The 20,778-nt window shown below is 53.7% G+C and overlaps 1 protein-coding gene across 1 annotated transcript in view; it reads right to left on the reverse strand.

Moving 5' to 3' along the window:
* Positions 1-9,000: 9,000 nt before the first annotated feature.
* Positions 9,001-20,778, reverse strand: part of CACNG3 (calcium voltage-gated channel auxiliary subunit gamma 3) — a 71,856-nt gene continuing 60,078 nt past the window's right edge. Inside the window, exons 2-4 of the mRNA XM_070411671.1 lie at positions 17,269-17,352; positions 14,258-14,398; positions 9,001-10,033 (exon numbers count right to left, since the gene is read on the reverse strand). Of these exons, the coding sequence (XP_070267772.1) occupies positions 9,522-10,033; positions 14,258-14,398; positions 17,269-17,352 (737 nt within the window). The 3' untranslated portion in view covers positions 9,001-9,521. The remainder of the gene's footprint in view (positions 10,034-14,257; positions 14,399-17,268; positions 17,353-20,778) is intronic.

Here is a 20,778-nt window from a genome sequence, read left to right on the forward strand (position 1 = left end):
CAGCCAGCCTGGCCAGGCACCTCAGTGGGGACCCCCACCCTGATCCAGGACACCCTTCAGGGCAAACCAGCCGGCCCCTACCCCTGCACCAGGCCTCTATCCTATATAGTAAAAGGGTAATATGCCTCCCAGCACCGGGATCAGCGGAGCAGCGAGGCTCCCGGCACCGGGATCAGCGTGACAGGGGGCAGTGCCCAAACCCCCTGATCAGCCCTGCTCTGTGCCTGATGGGGGGGAGCTCCCCAATCCTCCGATTGCCCTGCGGCTCTGTGTGTGACAGGGTGCGGTGCCCCAACCCCCCCTCCCCACGGGCCCTGCTCTGTGTGTGACAGGGTAGAACCATAACCTCTCCATCGGCCCTGCCCCGAGTGTGACAGTGGTGGCGCCCCAACCCCCTGATCGGCCCTGCTCTGTGGGTGATAGAGGGTGGCGCCCCAACTCCCCTCCATGGGCCTTGCTCTGTGTGTGACAGGGTAGAGCCATAACCTCCCCATCGGCCCTGCCCTGAGTGTGACAGGGTGCAGCGCCCCAACCCCTTGATCCGCCCTGCTCTGTGTGTGACAGGGGGCGGTGCCCCAACTCCCCTATCGGCCCTACTCTGTGAGTGACAGGGGGCAGCGCCCCAACCCCCCTGATGGACCCTGCTCTGTTAGTGACAGGGGGCAGTGCCCCAACCCCCTGATTGGCCCTGCTCTGTGCGTGACAGGGGGTGGCACCGCAACCTCCCCATTGACCCTGTCTTGAGTGTGACAGGGGGCGGTGCCCCAACCCCCCAATCAGTCTACCCTGAGCGTGACTGAGGGTGGCATCGCAACCTCCCGATCCACCCTGCTCTGTGCATGACGGGGCGGCGCCCCAACTCCCCAATCGGCCCTGCTCTGAGCCTGACCAGGAGCTGCACTTAGGGATTGGGCCTGCCCTCTGCCACCGGGGAGCAGGCCTAAGCCAGCAGGTCGTTATCTCCCGAGGGGTCCCAGACTGTGAGAGGGCACAGGCCGGGCTGGGGGACCGCCCCCCCCCCCCCCCGAGTGCACAAATTTTTGTGCACCGGGCCTCTAGTATATATATAAAAGCCTAAGTGACTGTTATGACCGAACGACTGGAATGACCAGAATGACCAGACGACTGGCCGGTAGCTATGACATGCACTGACCCAGATCTTGCCCCTGATTCTCTTCAATTAACCAGTTTATTTTGTTCATCAGATTTTTTTATTCATTTGGTTTTTAGATTCACTTGTTGATAGATATGTATTTGTTGTCACTTTGTTTTCATAATTTTTTATCTTTACCTCTTTCTTCTTCTTCCTCTTCTTAAAGAATATCCTTCAGCCCTAACTGGTTTGGATCAGTGGATAGAGCATCAGCCTGCGGACTCAAGGGTCCCAGGTTCGATTCCAGTCAAGGGCATGTACCTTGGTTGCGGGCACATCCCCAGTAGGGGGTGTGCAGGAGTCAGCTGATTGATGTTTCTCTCTCATCGATGTTTCTAACTCTCTATCCCTCTCCTTCCTCTCTGTAAAAAATCAATAAAATATATTTTTTAAAAAAGAATATCCTTCAGCATTTTATATATTACTGGTTTGGCGGTGATGAACTTCTTTAGCTTTTTCTTGTCTGTGAAGCTCTTCATCTGACCTTCAATTCTGAATGATAGCTTTGCTGGGTAAAGTAATCTTGGTTGTAGGTTCTTGCTATTCATCACTTTGAATATTTCTTGCCGCCCCCTTCTGGCCTGCATAGTTTCTGTTGAGAAATCAGCTGACAGCCATATGGGCACTCCCTTGTAGGTAACTAACTATTTTTCTCTTGCTGCTTTTAAGATTCTCTCTTTGTCTTTTGCCCTTGGCATTTTAATTATGATGTGTCTTGGTGTGGTCCTCTTTGGATTCCTCTTGTTTGGGGTTCTCTGTGCTTGCTGGACTTGTAAGTCTATTTCTTTCACCAGGTAGGGGAAGTTTTCTGTCATAATTTCTTCAAATAGGTTTTCAATATCTTGCTCTCTCTCTTCTTCTGGCACCCTCATAATTCAGATATTGGTACGCTTGAAGTTGTCCCAGAGGCTCCTTACACTATCCTCATATTTTTGGATTCTTTTTTTCATTTTGCTCTTCTGGTTGGGTGTTTTTTGCTTCCTCGTATTTCAAATCCTTGACTTGATTCTTGGGATCCTCTAGTCTACTGTTGAATTCCTGTATATTATGCTTTATTTCAGTCAGTGTATGCTTAATTTCTGACTGGTCCTTTTCCATTTTTTTGGCATTCTCACTAAGATCCTTGAAGGTTTTACTAAGTTCCTTGGAGGTTTCTAGAAGATTCTTGAGTAACCTTATAACTGTGGTTTTGAACTCCATATCCAGTAGTTTGCTTTCTTCCATTTCTTTCATTTGTGACATGTTTTTTGTCTCTGCATTTTGGCTGCTTCCCTGTGTTTGTTTCTATGTATTGGGTAGCTGCTAAGTCTCTTTGAGTTGATAGAGTGGCCTTGTGCAGGAGGTGTCCTACAGAGCCCAGTGGCTCAGCCTCCCCAATCACCTGAGATGGACACTCTAGGTGCACCCCTTTGTGGGCTGTGTGCAGTTTTGTTGTAGTTGAGCCTTGATTGCTGTTGGTGTCACTGGGAGAAATTGACCTCCAGGCCAATTGGCTGTGGGGACCAGCTGTGACTACAGTGGGAGAGCTGCTGTGCAGGAGACACCCTTATGGGGCAGAACTTGCTTCAGTGGGGCTTTGGTGCTCACTGAGTCTGCCCCTTGAGTGTGTTGCTTAGGGATGTGAAGAGTTGTAGTCTGGTATGATCTCACACTGACCACAGGGTACACTGGATCTTGGGTATCCAGGGAGGTACAAAGTCAGCCACTGCCTGGGGCCACCCAGCAGGAACTACAGAGAGATCTGCAGATTTCTCCTCTTTGTATTGGGTTTGGAAGTGCCCAGATGAGGCCCAGCTGTGAAGCAAGGCAGGCTGGTTCTGGTGCCAGCCTTGGGCCTTTTATTGATAGCTTTGGGGCTCCTTGACCCAGCTACAGCCTGTTTGACAGGCATTAGGCTGAGAAAGGACATGCCATTCATATGTAAAAGCCATTGCACACAGCTTGGGTGGGGTTATAAATTGGGTGGGGCGAGGTCTCAGGGAATCACCAGGGTGGAACAAACAGAAATTGCTGCCAGTCAGCTCTGCACTGGGCAGGTCCCAGCAAGGGAACAATGAACACTGAAGGCACCTCTGTCAGGAAGATAGCCACCTCAAGTTCCTGCCCCAATGCCAGATAGTCCAGTTTCTCCCTCTATGTGTCTGGGTCCCCCAGAGCCTCGCCCGGGCACTGGAACTCAGAGTAAGTGGGAGCTTGTAAATTCAGTTCACAGTGCCAGCCTTTTAAGAGAAGCAGCTGCCTGTGTGTCACTCAGCCCCAATCCACACTGGTTTTCACAGTCCGTAGTTCTTATTGCCCATAGGGACTTCTTTCACCAGCTCTGGAACCCTGGGCTAGGGGTCTGGTGTGGGGCTGGGACCCCTCGCTCCTCTGGGCAGCCTCCGCAGAGGCGATCTCCCTCCCAATTAAAAAAGTGGCACACCCGAGTGCCTGACCAGCCCGTTCCACACCTCCTACCAGTCTCAATGCGCTTTCTTCTTTACCTCTCTAGTTGTAGTTCTTCCACTCAGCCAGCTTTCCCGTGGTTCTGGATGATAGTTGTTCTGTATTTTAGTTTTAATTTTGATGTGGCTGTGGGAGGCAGCAAGTACAGGCGTTTACCTATGCCGCCATCTTGGTTCTCCCAAAAATTCTTATTTAAAGCATCGGAGAAGGGCCCATGAAGTCCAGACCACCATGTCAAAACGTATTTTTGTTTTTATTTATAAAGAGGCAATCAGCATTCCGCAAATTTAAGCTAACATCCAGGAGTTGCTTGCTTTCAGCCCAGTGACGGGGCCTTGCTATTGGCTTTTGTTGGCTTTGATGTTAGGCTACGATTTACTATCCCTCAGACAATGCCACTTGGCTGCTGGTCCTTGTTTCTCCTCCCTCCCTCCACCCTCCCTCTCTCCTTTCCTTTTTTCCTTCCTTCTGATATTTGAGAATCAGATAAATAGCTCCATATTTGGCATGGAAGACATCAGTGGAGAACAAGACAGTTAGGTATACTGCTCCCACAGAATGTATATTCTAGTAAATAAAAAAGCCCACAAAAATAAAATATTGTAGACTTTTGAGCTATCAAGGGGAGAAATATGAATTATACTAAAGAATAACTGAAGATCTACTTTCTACTTTTGAGAGTTTGTGAATGAAGGCCTCACTGAAGAGATGACTTTTCAGCTCAGACCTGAAGGATGAGAAGGGGCCAGCCATACAAAGAGATAGAAGACATTTAGAGCAGCAAAGACAGCAGGTGCAAAGGCCCTGAGGCAGAAATGTGTTTGGCTGGATCAAAGAACTGAGAACGAAGGACACACAACTAGAGTGTAGGCAACAAGATGCAAAGAGCATGAATAAAGTTGGATAGGGTAGCATAGTCTTGATAATGCAAGACTTTGGAGACCATGGCAAAACTTTGGAATTTATTTAGGTAGAATTGGAAACCTTTGCAAGGTTGTCCTCTCTTTACCAGACAGTTTAAAAAAAAAGTAACTTCAGCTTGAGTTTGGCCCATTGTTGTTGCTCTAGTCCCATAATGTCCTTATATCTTTTCTGTTCTGCTTCTCCTGGGCAGTAGCAACTGCTTTCTGCATCTCTTAATTAAAATTTCCAGCAGAAATCACCTGATTGACTCAGTTTACCTTTTATGTCCAGTCATAAACCATGGACTACTGGCCACCCTATAAATGAATTGGCTAGCTTTAGATCAGGTGCAATCTGTGGTCCAATCAGCTGTGGCTGGGGGCAAGGTCGTACCTAATTCATAGTCATGTCCATTCACTAGGTGGGGTCTCAGGGCCTTTGCACATGCTTTTTTCTTCCTTCACATTCTCTTCTTTTTACTTAGACAACTCCAATTCTTCCTTTAGGTCTGCTTATAAATGTCATGTCCACTTCTTTGACCCTTCATCAAAATTAGAGATCCCTGTTTATATTCCTTTGTACTCTGTACACTATATTTTGCCTTGATGACAGAGATCACAATTTCAAATGATGTTGATTTTTGCATCAACAAAATGCAAAAATCATTTTGCATTTAGTGCTTGTTTCTCCCACTGCACTGAGAGTTCCATGAGGACAGTGGTCATATCCTTTGAGACATGGCTATTTCTGGCACATAGTAGGCACTCGATAATACGTGCTAGCTGAATGGATAAATGAATGAATGAATGAATGAGTGAGTGAGTGAGTGAGTGACTGAATAAGTGATGAGTGAATGTATGCCAACAAGCAAGAGATTATGTGGCCTAGGAGTCACTGAAGACTTTATGGAAGGGATCTTGGTCTTGAAGCATGGACAACATTTGGAGAGAGCAAGGAAAAACATTTCAGGCAGAAATGTCAGGGAGTTGGGAAAAAGTATGGTGTAGCAGGGTACAATGTGGGCACTGGCCTGATGGGAGCAGAGGTGTGTGTTTACATGCTTTGGAAAGTAAGATGGTCTAGGTTGAAAAGGGCCCAAGCAGGAAAAACGTAAATCTGAGAACAATATTAAAATATTATGGTAAGTACTGTTTTTGTGTCCATTTTACAGATGGGAAGTTGAGGCACAGGGAGTTCTTGTGGCTGATAAACGCAGAGCTGGCATTGAACTCTGGGCAGACACAGAGTTTGTGGGCTTGCATGCTATGTCAAGCTGCCTCTCCCCTTCCAAAGGCAGAGACATGACTTGGCAAAAGGTCAGTTCTGGGGCAGCAGGACGGAGAAGCATGAAAGGGAGACACAGTGGCTCTGGTCTCGAGGAGACTGCTGGGCCAGAAACGAGTGGGCTGGGGAAGGGAGCTGCATGACATCTAGCTGTGGGTTTAGCAATCGCCCCTGCCTCAAAGGTTAGAATGAAATGAGAAAAGAAGAGGCGTTCATGGCACACTGCTTGGCACACACATGGGGACCTGGTGAAGTGAATACTTTTCACAGGGGTTTGGAGGACCAGGATTGCCCAGGACCTGGCTGTGAGCTGGAGTGTTAATATTAATATCTCTAGAGGCCCAGTGCACAAAATTCGTGCACTCAGTGGGGGTGGGTCCCTTGGCCAGCCTGTGCCCTCTCGCAGTTTGGGAGCCCTTGGTGGATGTCTGACAGTTGGACATCCTTAGCGCTGCCTCAGAGGCAGGAGAGGCTCCTGCCACCTCCACTGCACTCACAAAGCCGTGAGCCCAGCTTCCAGCTAAGTGGCGCTCCCCCTTTGGGAGTGCACTGACTACCAGGGGGCAGCTCCTGCATTGAGCATCTGCCCCCTGGTAGTCAGTGTGCATCATAGTGACCAGTCATTCCTCCATGGGGCCGAAACCAGCTCTCTGACATCCCCCGAGGGATCCCAGATTGTGAGAGGGCGCAGGCCAGGCTGAAGGACCCCACTGGTGCACGATTGGGGCTGGGGAGGGACATGGGAGGTTGGCCAGTCAGGGAGGAACCTCGGGAGGGCTCTAGGGCGTGTCTGGCCCGTCTCACTCAGTCCCGATTGGCCAGATCCCAGCAGCAAGCTAACCTACTGGTCGGAGCATCTGCCCCCTGGTGGTCAGTGCACGTCATAGTGAGTGGTTGAGCGGCCTTAGCATATCATTAGTATATTACGCTTTGATTGGTTGAATGGCTGACTAGATGACCAGACACTTAGCATATTAGGCTTTTATTATATAGGATTTGATGCTACCAGCTGTGTCTAGATGAGGACTTTTTAATCGAAGGCACTCTGAGGCTATGTGCCAAAGCCTTGCAAAGATCAGGGTTAGCAGCTGTGCGTGTGAGGGTCCTTCCAGGGCTCAGGGCCTACTTCTCTCCCCCTCCCACTCTCATCTCTGGACTTTGCAAGCGGGCTTCGTACCTCAGTCTCCAGAGCAGGCATCTCTGTACCCTGGGATCTTTCTCTCCATCTCTGACCAACTCCCCAGATGCCCTGTTTTTGACAAACTTCTAGTTCCCAGGGCTGCGAGTTGCCTTTCCCACCTCACAGTATTCATCAGCTACTCAATGCATCGCTAAGATCCTTCCCTCCTCACAGGGCCTCAGCCACTTTTCCCAAAGTGCGGGCGGGATGAGATCCCTGATGTGACGTGGCTGGCTGTTAGAGAGCAGCAGACCCCTAGAGAGAAAGCGACCCCCTTTCCAGGCCTCCTCTGATCCTGCTGGTCCAGCCAAGGGAAGCTCTTCTCTGGTGTGAGAATACCTTCAGCATCTTCTATCTCCTGGGTGATACCTTTTCACAAAGAGCAGAACAGCCTGCAGCTAGAATATGGTGTGATTGTGTTATTCCATTGTATTTACTTTCCCAGTTACTATTTCTACTGGCAATTACCTTTGAGAGTAGTTCTATAAAGCTCAGTTTCAAGAACTGAAGTAGAAACTTAGCCAATTTCCAGAGAAACATTAGGTAAGTGATCGTTGATGTGGTGTGTGGACATGAAACTTCACGGGGGTTTCATTCCATCAGTAACTGAGGTTCGGAGGAGATCAGTCAAGTTAGAGCAGAGGCCCGGATAGAAACGCTGGCCCTGCTCGCTGGCTCCTAAGACGCGTGCTGTGCTGAGCCTCTCCTTCCTCACCTGCCGAAGCAGGTGATGATTCCCCCAACACGGTTGTTTTCAGGGTCAGTGAGGTCACCTGATGGGTGTGAGTGCAGGTTGAACACAGGGACTCTGGAGTGTTAACATGGACTGTTGCTATCTGTGCCTGACAACCAAGTTCGCTGTGTGAGTGTGGACACGTGACTAGTTTCAGGTCTCTTGTCCCACCGTGGCAGTGCAGTCTGGGCAGCCGGTCACCTCTCCACCTCAGCTTCCTCCTGGGTAAGCGGGGACACTGCCGGGAGGGTGAAATGGTGGAGTATGTGTGCAGTGCTGGGACACAGCCTGGCACACCGCATCAGGGAAGTGTGAGCTCTGGGACCGTAGCTCCGCCCCTGAGAGACTGGGGCGGAGCAGGAAAGCTCTTGGAAGGGAGAGTGCTGGGGTGTGCCTCAAATTCCAGAAAGTCAGTGTCGGTGGAGGTCACTGCAAATATTCAAAATATTCAAAGGTCCTTCCACTTTCTCCCCCAGCACCCTCTGAGCCTGTGTAAGCACTCCCCTCCCTGCAATAGGGAACAGCCCCGTTGGCCATGGACTGGATGGTGCCCCACCCTAACTTCACGTGCTGAAGCTTTCACCCCAAGGTGAGGATATTTGGAGGTGGGGCTTTGGAGAGGGTTAGGGTCAGATGAGGTCATGAGGGTGTGGCCCTGGTGATGGGATTAGTGGCTTTGTAAAAGGAGGAAGGGAGAGAAAGAGTTCGAACTCACCCTCTTTCTGCCATCTGAGAGAAGGTGGCCGGCTGCAAGCCAGGAAAAGAGCCCTCATCAAGAACCCAATTGTCTGCGCCTGCTCTTGACCGTGAAGCTCCAGAACTGTGAGAAGTAACTGCTGTTAGAGCCACACAGCCTATGGGGCTCTGTTACAGCGGCCTGAGCAGGCGAATGCCAAGCTCATTCTCTCCCGAATCCATCCAAAAATTACATATGTACACACATGTATAATTTACAATGTGCTAGTCACTCTACCTATGGTGTTTTATTTAAGCCTCACAACCCCATGGAGAACAGCACTAAACCGTGTTCCATTTTTCAGATGAGGAGACTGAGGCTTGAAGTGTAGGTGGACTTGCCCAAGATCCTAGAGCTACTGGGTCCGAGAGCCAGGCTTCAGACCACATGCTGGCCCCGGGATCCAGTTGGGGGCACACCGACTCTGACATTGGTGGGAGCGCCTTGCTGCCTCGGGAGGCGAAGGGATCGTCCTGCCAGCCAGCGTGCAGCTGAGCAGAGCTGGGCCTCCAGCTCAGCGGGGCAGCCAGCTTCGCAGCGAGGACCGGAAGCAACAACACCTTGGCGCGGTTGGTCACGCAGAACCTTTAATCACATGAGTGCTTATTACAGGAGCTGCTCCGGGGCTCCGCAGCTTTGATTTCTGGTCATGTTTCTCTAACACGGAAAGGTGAATGCCTCCCCAGGGCCACTGGGCGGTTGGTGTCCTGAGGATCTGTGTGAGGGGACGATCGGGACAGCTGTGCACACGCCTGGGTATGCGGGGATCCCCCCAAGCCACCACCTGTGACTCAGTGAAATCCTATTCCCAGGAGGGAGGAAGGTGGAGGTCCTTCCAGGGAAGAAGGAAGGAGGGAGACACTCGGCACAGATACACAGAGAGGACGCGTCGGGATGGGCTTGGAGATCGGGGGGAGCAGAGGGTTAGGGCCTGGAGGGTGAGGGGCGGAGGGTGGGACAGGGCCGATCCATTTGGTTTCATTCTTTGTAAAAAATAATACCATCACGAGGACCATGCCATGCAACCTCAGCGACACCTGTGCCCCCCCCCCCCCCACCCGGCTGCCCGGCGGAGGGCGAGAGGCAGTCAGACCGGCGTGGTGCGCCTGTTGGCCAGGTCGTTGTGCAGCGCCTCCTTGAAGTCTTTGGGCGTGGAGTTGTGGAACTGTAGAAAAGCGTGGTCCCGGTCGGAGTTGAGGAGGGTCCCCATGGTGATCTTTGAGGGGTCCCGGGAGAGGGTGAACATGGAGATGTCGGTGGAGGGGATGGTGTGGAAGCCTTTGCTGATGGGGGACAGGTCTCGGGACCTGGGCTCCGTGGAGCGGGAGCTGGACCGCCGCCGGAACCTGTACCTGTAGGGTGGCAGGCGAGCGAAAGTCGATTTCTTCAGGAGCTCCGAGTGGGACCTGGCGCGCAGCTGCTGGTGCTTCTCTATGTAGATGTGCACGGCGACCACCCCCACAATCTCGGCGATGATGAAGGAGAAGGCTCCGAAGTAGAAGGACCAGCCGTACGAGTAGCTCTTCTTGGAGTCGCGCTGCCCGGGGTCCCCAGCATTGGCCGATATGTAAACTATGATGCCAATGATGTTGCTTAACCCTAAGAGAAGGGAAGAGAAACGCATCTTTTATAAGCCTCAGTGGTAACTTGCGGTCTTGGGATGTTTATGGAAGATGTGGAGGGACCGGGAGTGAGAGGAAAGGATTTGTGGCGGGAAGCCTGAACCTGCTGAGCTCTCCCGTGTCTGTCCCTGGGACCTGAGCTCAGTCCAGGGCCTGGGACCTGAGCTCAGTCCAGGGCGGTGGCCTTCAGCTAAGAGTCAGCTGACTCCCACTCGGGATGCGAGACTGCCCCCCTGAGAACCAGTTCACTCCACCGACACGCAGTCTCCAGCAGGAAGCCATGGGGATGGTAAAATGAATGAGGTGCAGTCCCTGCCCTTGACTCCTCCCGTTCACAGGAGAGATTGATATGTGAACGCAATTGGAGCAGAAGACAGGAGGGCTCTCCCAGAGACATGGACAAGTGGCTCAGGAGCCAAGGAGAGAGATGACGCAGCCACTGCCCTTTGAAGACAAGGTGACACTGAGCTGGGCCCTGAATTTGAGGAGGCGTGAGCCAGGCAATGAAAGGCCATGGCCCAGGGAGTGAGAGGAAGAATGACTTACAAGGCTCCAGCTTGAGTCATGGGGACACTGCTGGCATCTTGAGCTAAAATAAGAGGCAGCAGAGAGAACAGGTTTTGAGGAGAGGAGAGGAGAGGAGAGGAGAGGAGAGGAGAGGAGAGGAGAGGAGAGGAGAGGAGAGGGGAGGGGAGGGGAGGGGAGGAGAGGGGAGGAGAGGAGAGGGGAGGGGAGGGGAGGAGAGGGGAGGAGAGGAGAGGGGAGGAGAGGGGGAGGAGAGGGGAGGAGAGGAGAGGGGAGGGGAGGAGAGGGGAGGGGAGAGGAGGGAAGGGGAGGGAAGGGGAGGGAAGGGAGAGGAGGGGAGAGGAGGGGAGAGGAGAGGAGAGGAGAGGAGGGGATATTTGGACACATGGAGTTGGTTGCTGTCCAGTGGACGTGTGTGGAGCTGCACTGCAGTTTGGGGAACTAAGGAGCCCGCGGGGAAGGGACAGGGGCCCCCAAGTCTCCTCTAAGGGTAAGGTAATGCTGTAGATTAGCTGCTGCTGGAGCATCGGATTGGGGGCATGAAGTTGTTGCCCCAGTAGGCAAGGTCCCCACTTAGTGTCCCCAGGTGCCAGCAGGCCAGCACGGCAGTGGCTGCTGAGGTGTTGGGGAGGAGCCGGCTCTCCAGGGAGTGGGAAGAAGGAGCCACAGAACCCGGGCCCGGGCTGAGTGCATGTCTGACCACCTCCCTCCCATTGCTGCTCCAAAGGCGAATGTCTCCCTTTGTTCCTTTGCTTTAAGGGCCTCGATACCAGCAGTGACTCCGAGAGGTGGGTACAGCGCTGGCGCCTCCTGGCCTCCACATTTAGACCACCTGCAGCCCCTCACTGTCCTTCCCGCACTCGCTGGTCAATCATCGTCAGGGCCTCCTGCCTCTCCCCTCCACTCCCCGAGCACCCCGTAAGCTTCCCGGGGATCCCCAGGGCCTCCCCATGGTCCAGCCCCCGAAAGGTGAAAAGCAGGGGCCTGCTCCGTGCTGCCATTCTGCCCGGCTGGTGCCCGCGCACTAGGGGCCTTCACATTGGATAGGTCTCCGGCCACACTCCATCTAGGCCTGGCCCCTGCGGGCAGGCCGGTCCTGCTTCTACCGTCTCCTCCTGGCAGGACTCCCCCGAGCTAGTCTCAGTGCGGGCTTGGCGCTGCCAGGGCCGGCCCGGCCGCAGCACCCACAGGAGGGAGGCCTCCTCTCCCGAGCACCAGAGGCTCAGTAGGGCAGGGCCCAGTCTTCACATTAAAACCAACATGAATATAACGAGGAGGAGGGAGCGGAAGTCTTAAGTGTCAAAGGGAGACAGACAAAGACATTTCAGCTTCTCACTGTGGCCCGACTCCCCTGCGGCGGGAGCACATTGGAAGCTCCAAGTGGAAGTCTTGCTAGAAAAAAACGAAGTTCAGAGAGAGGCTCCGAGGTCAGACCAGGTGAAAGGAGGCGGAAACAGGTGGTCTCGGGCACTTCCTGTGCGCCGCCCCGGGGGGTCTGCGTGCACCAGGCAGCCACGCAGCGGCCGCGTAGAAAAGTCCCCTCTCCCACAGATGACAAGACCGAGACAGAGGGCAGGAGGCACCTCCCGTGCCCACACGGCCAGGAAATGTGGGTGGGATGTGAGCCGAGGGTGGCCCCTCAGCCAAGGTGGATTGAGATCCTGTTGACCAAGCTCACGAAGCACCAGTGGTGAGTGGGCAGCCCCTGCCTCCTGCTGCCCGCTGTCAGCTCCCTGCGGGCAGGGCAGAGGCTAGTTCTGATCACGGCTGTGGCCCTCTCCCCGCCCGGAGCTGGGCCCGCAGCACGTGTGCAGGGCATATTTGGGGGTCGAGTGAGTGAACTGAGACGGCATAAGAATGACATGGATCAAGGTATAGAATGGCAGCTCCTATGTATTGAGAAGTTGCTGTGTGCTGGGCAGTTCTAGGCACTTTACACCAACACATTTAATCCCCTCAACAGCCTGAAGAGGTAGAGCCATTATTAGCCCCGTTTTTTCAGATGAGGAAACTGAGGCACAGAAAGGTTAAGAGACTTGTCCGAGGTCACACAGCTGGAAGTAGGAGAACCAAGCTTTGCAGCAGACAGCCTGGCTTCAGAGCCCAGCAGGCTCTTCAGCATTTTGCGCATAGGAGGTGCCCAGTAAAGGGTTGATTGCTTGTCTGAGACCACAGATCGGCAGAATAGCTGAGCGAAAAAGAGCCTCCCAGAGGGCTGAGTCCTCGGGAACTTCCATTTTTTAGGTGGAAAACCTGAGATCGTGGGGGAGGTGGCTTGGGATCCGACCCCAAGCTTCTGCTCCTCCCGCAGGTTCCCAGCTCCCTGTACCTGATCAGCCAGAGAGCCCTCAGCTCCTCCGCTGCTGCTGGTGACACGCCTCCCTAGCAATCCCCTGGGGCACACAGTCAGGATCTTCTCCTGCTCGGAACCCTCCCCTCAGCACAAGGCATCCCTTCTGTGGGTGCCCAGGGGCCTGGTAGGGCCACCAGAGACTAGAACGTGCCTCTAAGCAACGTGTGACCGGGGTGCTCCTTTGGGATGACCACAGCCCTGGGGCAGGATCCCTGGTCTGTTGCTGGAGCCGGTTCCCAGAGCCTCAGGGCAGTGAGGTCCAACCTCCTCATTTCACAGAAGGGGACACAGCGGGGAGGTCCTGCAGGGGCCGGGACTGCACCTTTGCTGCTTTGCCAATACTAGACAGTGATATTGTGCTTTTTATGTTCAACCTACTTTCAACAACCCATTTTACAGGCGAGGAAAGCAAGCTACAGGGAGTTGGTAGGGTTCCCAAGGCCCCCCCCCCCCCCCCCCCCCCCCCCCCCCCCCGCAGGTGGAGGAGCAGAATGCAAATCCTGGAGGTAAGCTCCACCCCTTTATGCTCTTCCCCAGTGTTCCCCTCCCGAGAACTATGCCGCCATTATTGGCAAAGCTTGAGGTCATCGCCAAAGAGGCAGCCCCCTCCCCAGCCCCTGCCTGCTCTTTGCTTTTGTAAAGCATTGCACCGATGGCATGGGGGGGGGGTAGGAGGAGTGGTGGTGAAGTGGGGAGTGGAGGGGAGGAGATGAGAGGAAACACAGAGGAACGAGGGGAAGATAAGGAGAGTGGAGACAAGGGAGGAGAGAGCAGGCAGAGAGCAGGCCCTTCCTGCAGCTTGTCTCTCATCTCCTGGGCCCCCTCTGCTCAGGGCTGCCGTGGACTAACTCTTCCCCTGGCAGCGTCTGGCGCTGCTGGCTTTGCCTTGTTCCCAGAGATGCTTTGAGCGATCTGCAGCTTTGAGCCCTTGAAGAGCGGTGAGCAATCGTTAACCAGCAGGCACATACCTCAAACGGCCAGAGATCACCGTGTGCGAAGAGGCCCTGGTGAGCGGAAGTTGGACCCTTTCAAACACACGGACCCCGTCTCTCAGGCCACATACCATTCAGGCCCCTCGCCTTCGTGTGAGTGTGGGCACCCCTCAGTCCTGCCCCCTGAGCTGACCTTGCACGTCGCCCTCCCGTCTTTCCTCCCGAGTGTCGGCATCTCTGTTCTGATTAAAGTCCGCGGGCCCTCCTTCCTAACATAACAAGCGAACATTTTCCTGCTTCTCCCTGGAGGGAGCCCTGAGCAGCACTGCCCTGCCCCCGGCCCTGGCCGGGTGTGGGTCTGTGTGGATCTCAGGGCGGGGCCGGTGCTCACCTGCAGAGACAAAAAAGATGCCCGCGCTGAGGATGACGTTGTGCCTGCTGCGGTGGAACTCGCTGGCCGCCACGCAGAGGCCGCCGAAGAAGAGCAGCGTGACGCTGAGGATGGGGAAGACGCTGGAGGCCCTCACAGCCCCTGCAGAGAGAGGGAGAGGCCCGCCTGTCCCAGCAGCCCAGGGCCCCCGCCCCCCTCCCCGCCCCCCTCCCCGCCGCCCCAGCACGGATGCCTGAGGGAAGCCAGCGTGTGTGCTGGGCAGAGCCTGCATCCGCGTGGCCCTGAGACCAGCGCCTCCCCAGGGCCCGGGCTGGGCTCCTCTGCAGCAGACCCTGAAACTCAGAGTCATTTAGCTTTGGATTTGGGTAAGGAAGTCTGATGGGCCAGCCCGGCTACCTGGGGCTCCAAGCCTCACTCACGTGAGATTCCCCCCCACCTCCCACCTCCCCTTCTCCTGGGGATGGGTCCTCAGCTGCCCACTTCCCTGCCCAGCCAGTGAGCACAGCCGCTGTTTGCTCCTGGTGGGGGTTGGGCAGGGGCACAGGAGAAGCAGGGCCCCTCTGAGTGTCCCTGCAGGAGGCAGTGTGACAGCGAATAGCAAGTATAAGGCACTGTGCCAGGATGACAGGTCGCAGAAGAAAGGGACGTTTTGTTTTGCCCACATTTCGAACCAGGAGCCCGGATTTCATGTTGCACGGGGCCCTGCAAATCCATGGCCAACCCCGGTCCTAGGACTCCCACCGATCACACGCTAGTCACCATCACGCAGGCTCTTCCCAGCACACACCTACACCTCACAGCACTGGGCTGTGTGCATGTGTGAGAGGCGTGGCTATGCGGTGCGTATACGTGGCTGTTGCCCTGTGGTGCCGTCACTGCGTGGTGACCAGTTGGTGCCCAGCCCACTCCCCCGAGTGCTCGGCTCCACTTCCTGCCTCACGCCGCACGCCAGCCGTGCCATTTCTTCCTGTCGGCTGGTGTCCACTCTGGGTTTGTTTTAGCCCAGGGAACACGTGGTGGCTTCCGAACAAGAACTTTGAGAAATTGTTACTGTTTTCTTCCCCAACCACCAGGGCTGAGCAGGGGTCTTCAGGGTGGGGAGGGATGCTTATCACCGGTGACCTCACCATCGGTGCCTGAGCAGGGTTGGCCGAGCCCAGAGGTCTCTTAAGGGGCATCTCTGGTCCACAGGAATGTGTGTGAACAGACCTCCTACCACAGTGTAAGCTGTCGCCCACCCACAGCACACGGGAAGGAGGGGACGGCAGAAGAGTCAGTGTGCAGAGCCCTGTCCCGCCACGTGTGGTCACACCAGGACCTGCTGTCGCCAGCACTGGGGTCGGCGCCCCTGCGGGAACATGACCCTGCCCTGTGTGGCTGGGTCAGAGGCTCTAAAATTCTCAGCAGGAAATCCGTGTGCTGAACCCCTTAACCTGGCCGCTTCCGTGGCTGAGGGTGGAGCACAGGTGGGCCGTGGTGACGACCCCGCCCTTCCAGAGGCAGAAACTGTGTTTTGTTGGAAAAGCCATGGGCCGCTCCCAAGAGCTGTGGAGCAGGTTTGCCGGTTGTGCAATAGAAGTCACAGTTCCATTCGGTCTCCAACAGGGCAAACACCACAGTCTCATCAGATAGGAAAGAAAACAGAGAAAAACTCCGAGCACTCAGGAGAAACCTCACTGGGAGGGATTGTAAAGTCCTCTTTGGAGGGGTCCAAGGACTTGGGTCAAGCCACTTCCCTAAGCGTGGCCTGTATTCCCCACACCAGTCTTTCCGAGCTGCTGGCATAAACACATCCGAGTAGGCCTTTGGGTAAATGCTAGTAAATGGATAAGGACTGAAAAGAGATAAGTGGTACGTTTATGTTGTAAAAATTAGCTTAAATATGACTGTTTCTTTCAAATTGACCCTTGCACCACTCACATTGTTATATGACTAAAGGCTCCTACATAGACCCACAGCCCATCTGCAGCCTAGCGGGTGTGAATAGAGCTAAAAATGATTTTAATTGTAAAAACACTCATCTTGAGCGATGAGTTACACACATACTCTGAATAGGACAATTTCTCAAAGTTCTTATTTTAATAGCAGTTTTAAAAACAGCCACCTTGCATTGAACACTCCCCTCGAATTCCCCTTTCCGGCGGACTGGGTACACATGCCCGTTGGAGAAGTTACATTTCAATTACACTAAGTCCCAAGTTCGCCTTGTGCCTGCGCGGGACCTTGCTGTTGCTCATCTCAAGAGCTAACGCTCGCTGGCTAAATGGAGTGGGCGTGAGCTTATTTACTAGTAATTGTCCTGACCCTGTCAGAGGGATGACATTATAATCTCATTTCTGACCAGATAAAGAAAGCGAAGAGATGGAGAGATGGGCGGCTTGGCCCAGGTCCATCCCCGCTGGCAGGGCGCCAGACGGGCACTCGAGTCCACAATGACCGGCATCCAGAGACCTTGCTCTAAGCCACCACACTCTGCTCCTCCGCCTGCTGTACTTGGGACAGTCCGTGTCATTTCTGGGTTATGACCTTGGGACAATCCTAGGGAGACACTGGCCCTGCCCTTGTAGGACTGAAGTCAAAGAGAAGTGAGCTTTGCTTTTCATTTATTCCCCCAGGTCTTGCCCCTAGCACCTCGCCATTAGCACCTCGTCCATTAGCACTTTTCCATTAGCACTTTCCCCATTAACACCTCACATCCACCCTCTGGGGAAGGTGCAAACTTGGATGCCAGTTAAAGGAAACGCCTTAGATTTCCTCCCAAGCAGGTTGGCTAAAGGCATCTCCCCGTTGTGACTGGCCCACTCCATTCCCGGTTTCCTGTTCAGTGAAAGGAGAGACTTGGCTATCAGAACCGCCTGAATGTCTGTCTAGCAGCAAAGGTCCCCTGAAGGCTCCTTTGCACACGTCCATTTCTAGGGGGAGCTCTGAGCAGCCGCAAACTCAGAGGCAGCTGGGTGACTCCAGGGCACCTTCCCTCCTCCCTGGGGAGACCCGGGAATGGGGCAACTTACGAAGCAGATACTCAGCCGTGTCCTGTTCGTAGTCAGCATCATCTGGGAAGTGGTCGATTTTCTTGCAGACCCCTCGGAACGCCCCTGTGGGAACAAACGTGGTCCTGAGCGAGGGGGAGGGGTGGGTGTGGGTGGCGGGCAGGGGGGCGGGCAGAGTCTCTGCCTGGACCCAGCCCCACTCCTCAGCCCCACGGTGAAGACGCGCCTGGGTTGTTGGGGTTGTGGTGGGCTGTGTGGAGGCTGGCCCATCAGCATCTTTCTTAGGGCAGTAGAGGAAAACAAGAAGAAACAGACAGGAAATTTTCTGTTTTCTAGATGCTGCATGGTCTTGGGATCCATTTAGAAGAGCAGAGAACTATGAAGCACAGGCACTCATGTTGAGGACTGTCCTCTTTCCTTTCTCCCAACCAGCGCGGGAACCGGGAGAAGGGCACGGAACGTCACATAGAACTTCCCTGCCCGCCTCGCAGGCGCTGAAGCCGGGCATAGGCATTTGCTTGTGCCCACCCGGTGAAGGCAGCACCGGAATTCCCATCCAGATGTGCTGGGTCCTGGGGACAGGTTCCAGGCCCCTCAGGAGGAGCCACTCCCCCAACAATGGGCACGGCTGGCACAGGACCCCCTGCCCCCCTTCCCGGACAGACGCTGAGGCTCACCCTTCTGGCTGCGCGGCTGCATCTTGGGGAAAGTGACTGTCAGTATTTCCCTTCCTTTTCTTTCCTCAACATCAGCTTGACTTAACTCATTGTGGGTGTTTGATAGTCGATGTGGGTGTTTGTTAACTACCCAATTAACCGATCTCTGGGGGCAGCTAATGGCTCCGCCAGTTCCTGTACATGACAAACAACTCCAGAACTTCTCACCACAGCAGCACGGGATTGTGCGTTAGCGTTCCGGTCTCTATCACAGAGGTTGAGTGGAGGCGCAGGGCAGGTGTCGTGGACAGCGGGCAAGGTTTAGAGTCACACAGAGCCTGGCTTTTGCTGTGAGAATTATGTTAGGTGACATGTGAAGATGAGCTCATGGTTTGCAAAGCTCTGGGCATGTCAGAATAATGGTCGACACTTACCGTGCTTCCAATGGGCCAGGCACAGAGCCGAAGCCCGGCTTTCTTTCTCCACTCAGTTGGGCAGCCCCAGGCGATGGGCTATTCACAGGGACATTTGATGGTGAGGCCAGAGGACTACAGAGGGGCTCAGGCATCATCACTGGAGGTGGGGAACCTAAGCGCACGGTTTTCCATGACACTATGGATGTAACTGTTATTATGATGGGTATTATTATCTTACTAGAGGCCCGGTGCACAAAAATTTGTGCACTCGGGGAGGTCCCTCAGCCAGGCCTATGCCCTCTTGCAGTCTGGGACCCCTCGGAGGATGTCCACCTGCTGGCATAGGCCAGCTCCCTGGGGGATCGGGCCCAAGCTGGCAGTCAGACATCCCTCTGGCAGCCCGGCAGCCCTCGGGGGATGTCCACTTACCAGCAGGGAGCAGACCTAAGCTGCAGTCGGAAATCCTTAGTGCTGCTGAGGAGGCGGGAGAGGCTCCCACCACCACCACTGTGCTGGCAGCCATCAGCCTGGCTTGTGGCTGAGCAGAGCTCCCCCTGTGGGAGCGCACTGACCATCAGGGGGTAGTCCTGCATTGAGCGTCTGGCCCCTGGTAGTCAGTGCATGTCATAGCGACTGGTTGAGCAGCCTTAGCATATCATTAGCATATTACACTTTGATTGGTTGAACATATGACTGGACACTTGTCATATTAGGCTTTTATTACATAGGATACTATAAGGAGGCTTCGAGCCAGAGGCATCTCAGAATAAATGCGATGCACTGTGAGGCCATCCTCTTGGGCTCTGAACCAGGAAGGGGTGTCCTGGCCAAGAGACCTAAAGACTCAAGGAAAGTCTTGGGAGAAAGAAAATTCATAACTTCTTTCCTGATATTGAAAAAAGGCCTTCATTGTTTTTTCTTTAGACATTTGAGGGTCATTCACACGTCCCTGGTTGTTTTAAGCCCCCTGCCCTTCCAACTGGCTGGGTGTAAGCCGGAATAAGTCACCTGTTGAGCACACACTAAATAGCACATACCATTCTGAGCACTTTACCTGTTTTATCTTCTGTTTTGTTTTTTTTAATCTTCACCCGAGGATATTTTTCCATTGATTTTCAGAGAGTGGAAGGGAGGGAGGAAGAGGAGATAGAGGGGGGGAGAGAGAGAGATACGAGAGAGATACACTGGTTGATTGTCTCCTGCATGCGCCCTGACCCAGGCCGGGTACGCACACCCTTGACCGGGAATCCAACCTGTGACCCTAAGGACCGACACTCTAACCCAATGATAGCGAACCTTTTGAGCTCGGCGTGTCAGCATTTTGAAAAACCCTAACTTAACTCTGGTGCTGTGTCATATATAGAAATTTTTTGATATTTGCAACCATAGTAAAACAAAGACTTATATTTTTGATATTTATTTTATATATTTAAATGCCATTTAACAAAGAAAAATCAACCAAAAAAATGAGTTCAGGTGTCACCTCTGACACACGTGTCATAGGTTCACCATCACTGCTCTAACTACTGAGCAACTGGCCAGGGCTGTTTTGTCTTCTTTAGCTCTCAAAATACTAGTAGCAATTTGAGGCACCTGGTCGTCTAAGCCTATTTTCCAGAGGAGGAAACGGAGGCTTAGTGAAGTGAGTGTATTCCCCACGGACACAGCTCCCAGTGGCCACTCCAGGGCAAGTCTGCCCGGCTCCACGTTCCTGCCCAGCACTGTGACTGCTCTCGCTTCCGCACGCACAGAGCTGGAAGCGCAGACCTTTGCTAGGAGGCTTTGGGATAGTTTTGTGGTCCGTTTGCTTGTATCAAACTGGACCAGCAGTTCTCCATCAACCAAGCTTTTCCCATGATATACGTGGGGGCACAGAGCAGGGTGAGGGCAGTGGTTGTGTGACCACCTATTGTTAGCTGTCTTACATCCTCCAACAAAGATTTCCTGGGAAGAAGGGTTCAGCTGAAAACGAAATGCAAACCCTACTAAGACAGACCAGCCAGAACCATGTGGTGATAAGGACCTGCGCGCATGCCTGTGCCTGCGTGTGACCTGGACCTCCCTAAGGCGGCCTAAGGCGGCTTGAAGCGAGAGAGGACTTAGAGCGGCACACCCCACAGCTTCCAGAGAAACAGCGTCTGTTTTTCTCACAGTCCATGAGCTAAGAATGGTTTTGCATATTCAGGTGGTTGGGAAAAAAGTCAAAAGAATAATATTTTTTCATGACATGTAAAAATCATGTGTGCAATTCAAATTTCAGTGTTTGTAAATAAAATTGTATGGGAAAAGCATTCCCTGGTTTACAGCATTCACGCTGCAATGGCAGAGACGGTGAGGCCGCAAACAGCCACTGTCTGTCTAGGGCAGTGATGGCGAAGATTTTGAGCTCGGCATGTCAGCATTTTGAAAAACCCTAACTTAACTCTGGTGCCGTGTCACATATAGAAACTTTTTGATAT

Source organism: Myotis yumanensis, unplaced genomic scaffold (assembly GCF_028538775.1).
Source record: "Myotis yumanensis isolate MYYU_CA2020_CCGP unplaced genomic scaffold, mMyoYum1.0.hap1 SCAF_4, whole genome shotgun sequence".
In the NCBI taxonomy this organism is placed as follows: domain Eukaryota; kingdom Metazoa; phylum Chordata; class Mammalia; order Chiroptera; family Vespertilionidae; genus Myotis; species Myotis yumanensis.